At 38.7% G+C, this 3,503-nt stretch overlaps 1 protein-coding gene across 1 annotated transcript; it reads right to left on the reverse strand.

Annotated features, from left to right (window-relative positions):
* Positions 1–1,643: 1,643 nt before the first annotated feature.
* sdhaf3 (succinate dehydrogenase complex assembly factor 3) lies at positions 1,644–3,503 on the reverse strand. The gene is made up of 2 exons (XM_085262932.1): positions 3,201–3,503; positions 1,644–2,419 (listed from the first exon to the last, which is right to left on the reverse strand). The coding sequence occupies exons 1-2, from the start codon at positions 3,375–3,377 to the stop codon at positions 2,225–2,227; spliced, it is 372 nt and encodes a 123-aa protein (XP_085119058.1). The 5' UTR covers positions 3,378–3,503; the 3' UTR covers positions 1,644–2,224.

The raw sequence follows: 3,503 nt of genomic DNA on the forward strand, positions 1-3,503 counted from the left end.
TGCATTTTGTCTTTTAGGTATGTGTAAAGATCCGAGTCACATATAGATTTTGTTTTATGTGTATAACGAGTTCGTTCTACGGCTGCATGATAAATAGTATTTAACATTTAGAGAAAGTTCTCATAGCCATCTCCCAGGCGTAATATTATGTAGAGCTTCTTTCAATACTACTGACATTTATTTAGACTCTTCTTGTCTTCAATTGATCTTTCTGAATTAGCAATTACTTCTTCTAAACCAAATGTGTCAAACTCAAGGCCTGCAGGCCACATACATTTATATCCGACCTAAAGTGTGTAACTGAGTTTGACACACCTGCCCCAAACCATCACTGTGTCCTTTAGACTCCATTCCTGCAAGACTGCACAAAGAAGTCCTGCCATTAACAAATGTTTCAATCTTAAATATGATCAACCTATCTTTATTAATAGGCTATGTACCACAGGTCTTCAAGCTGGCAGCAGTTAAAGCATTACTTAAAAGGCCATCAGTTGACCATTAGCCAATTATAGGCCAATCTCCAACCTTCCTTTCATATCAAACATCCTTGAAAGAGTAGTTGTCAAACAGCTAACAGATCATCTGCAGAGGTTTATTTGAAGAGTTTCAGTCAGGTTTCAGAGCTCATCACAGCACAGAAACAGCTTTAGTGAAGGTTACAAATGATCTTCTTATGGCCTCTGACAGTGGACTCATCTCTGTGCTTGTCCTGCTAGACCTCAGTGCAGCGTTCGATACTGTCGACCATAATATCCTATTAGAGCGATTAGAACATGCTGTAGGTATTACAGGTACTGCACTGCAGTGGTTTGTATCATATCTATCTAATAGATTTGTTCATGTAAATGGAGTCCTCTTCACACACTAATGTTAATTATAGAGTTCCACAGGGTTCAGTGCTAGGACCAATTCTGTTTACATAATAAATGTTTTCCTTAGGCAGCATCATCAGAAGCCATAGAATTACATTTCGTGCTATGCAGGTGACACCTAACTTTATCTATTCATGAAGCCAGATAAAATACACCAATTAGTTAAAATGCAGGAAAGACCTGGATGGCCTCTAATTTTTTGCTTCAAAATTCAGATAAAACTGAGGTTATTGTACTCTGCCATAAAAATGTTACAAATATAACATCTAACCAGATGCTTACTCTGAATGGCATTGGCTTGGCTTCCAGTAACGCTGTGAGGAAACTTGGAGTAAAAACTCATCTCACAGCCCATTGTTCGCCAGTGGTGATAGTTTCAGTAATTGTGCAAAGGTATGTTTTATAAAGCTGTGGAAACCTGCAGCCAGCTGAGACTAAAGAATTCACTTGGATAAGTGAGGAAACATTTCTCCCACTGAAAACATCCAGATGAACAGAATCAACTTTTTGGGATTAAAAAGTACGCTTGTCTTGACTGCTTGGCTGTCTCAGTACACATCCTTGGGTTGCTTTTTCTGTGCTGTGTCACAGATGTTCAAAATATTTAAGAGATAAACAAGAAAACTGCTTAGTTTCTATTAGAGCTACCAATTTAGATAAACACAAACCTAGTGCAACTAAATTAATAGTGCTACAGCAAATGTAGTAATATTTACATAGCATTTTTCTAGTCTTACTAAGCACTCAAAGAATTCGATCCTACAAGCCACATTTTCATATTCACACAAATAGACTTTAATACATCACTTTACTCTATGCCTTTTAGCACTTGTGAAAAATCTAACATTCACACTCACAACTCTGATGAACTGGGAAGAATTTAGGATTCAGTACTTTGCCCAAGGACAATTGAGGACCAAAACACTGACCCCCCCAATGAGTAGATGACCCTACTCTAAACATGCTGGAGCACATTTACGTGGCAGACATTAAGAGCTGTCTAGAGATTTTAAAGGGCAGAAAATGCTGAAGAAATGCAGGGCAAAATGCAAACGGTCACTGGACAGCTGTACTGTGATACGGCTGGATGTGGAGTGACCATTATGCTTACATTACTAGCGTGCTAATGTACTTCAGGAGGAGCATAACATCACTTTTATTTGCACCAAAAAAGGGTCACACAAAGCAACACAGAATTAGTACACAGCATTTTAACGTAATCAAATATTCTTAAAAGACTCCTTAGAGCACCACCCTTTACCTAAAGCACTCACGAGTTTAAATTCATCATAGTCATATGTTGTTTGTTTTTGTCTTCTTTCTGTCCAAGCACTGCTCTCTGGCCTGCAGCTTCACTTCCTGTCCTCTTGTATGTCAAACTGTCTTTTGGATTTGGTGGATTCCACCATGAGTTCATACAGTTGGCTGATCTGTTCATCCTGGAAATCATTGAGCTTTTTATGTGACAAGTGGTCTCCAAACTTTACTGAGTTGTATCTTTCCCCAGCTGACTCCAGAACCTGAGTCTGCAGAGTGTTCTTGTAGTTCTGCAAGGGAGATTGGGGATGAAGGAAACAAACATCAGGTTTGAGCATTTAGCATCTGCTCTCCCACACACTTATTAAACATTGTGGCTGCTAGATTTCATTTATTGCCATGAAATGAAATATATGCATTAACATGAATGGAAAAAATCTTTATTGGGAATAATTATATTCAAATGATCTGAAATCCTGTCTTCCTTTTTGAATCAGTGAGAAACGTTTCATATATTTTTTATTGTTTCTTTGGATTAGGGCCTAATTTAAATCACACTAAATAACTACTAATCATCAAATCATTGCTAAAACAGCATCCAGTGGTGTAGGAAAATGAGGAAAAGCAGTAATATTAGTCAAATGACATGTATTTAAATGTTCTTGAGCAGTAACGGATATTCATGATGCACTTTTTGCTATGCTTGAGATCCTTGAGCTCAAGGTCACAGGTCATAAGTCACCAGAGGTCGAGAGGAGATCACCCAGAGTAAGTGAAATAGTTATAGCACCTTCTGGTAACTTTTTTTTTTTTTTAATACACGTAGAATACTGTGAGAAGACAAATTATTTCATATTTTGTCATTTTCTGTCTCTATTTTTCAACAATGCGTTAACATAAGGATGATAATTTATTCTATTTGCAAATATAACCAAATGTCTATTGGACTATGAAGTAAAATGGTGAAAATCTGCAGATAAAGAAGACAGTCGGCACCTGTACCGTAATATCTGAAATATAGTGCAACAAAAGTCTAGCCGCGGCTGGCTTGACCGCCGTGACCCGCCTTACCTCCCACTCTGTCATGAAGCTCTTGACCTCCTTGGGTCCTGCACTCTTATGTCTTCTAAACTCGTCCTTCACATATTGGTCACCAAGGGCTCGGAGCTCTATGGGCAGGAAGCGGTGCAGGACCAAAATTCTCTTGTAAAGTGAACGGACTCTGGAGACGTGAGCGCACACCGCCATCAAGTGCACAGAAACCGTATCTAACACGGCAGGATTAAAGAAATAAAGGAAAACGGCGACAGACAGGACACAGTACCAGACCACAACATTCCCAAGTACAATTACTCAACTGAAGTCCGGAAATTG

This window comes from Mchenga conophoros, linkage group LG22 (assembly GCF_057382185.1).
Source record: "Mchenga conophoros isolate Kocher_MC1m ecotype Shallow Benthic linkage group LG22, M_conophoros_male_GT1.1, whole genome shotgun sequence".
Classification (NCBI taxonomy): domain Eukaryota; kingdom Metazoa; phylum Chordata; class Actinopteri; order Cichliformes; family Cichlidae; genus Mchenga; species Mchenga conophoros.

Bases quoted from the DNA above. Each gene is read 5' to 3' on its own strand.
- sdhaf3 (XM_085262932.1), bottom strand. From the start codon at position 3,377: ATGGCGGTGTGCGCTCACGTCTCCAGAGTCCGTTCACTTTACAAGAGA. The intron at 2,420-3,200 runs GTAAGGCGGGTC...TCTCCCTTGCAG, and splicing joins GCTTCATGACAGAGTGGGAG to AACTACAAGAACACTCTGCA.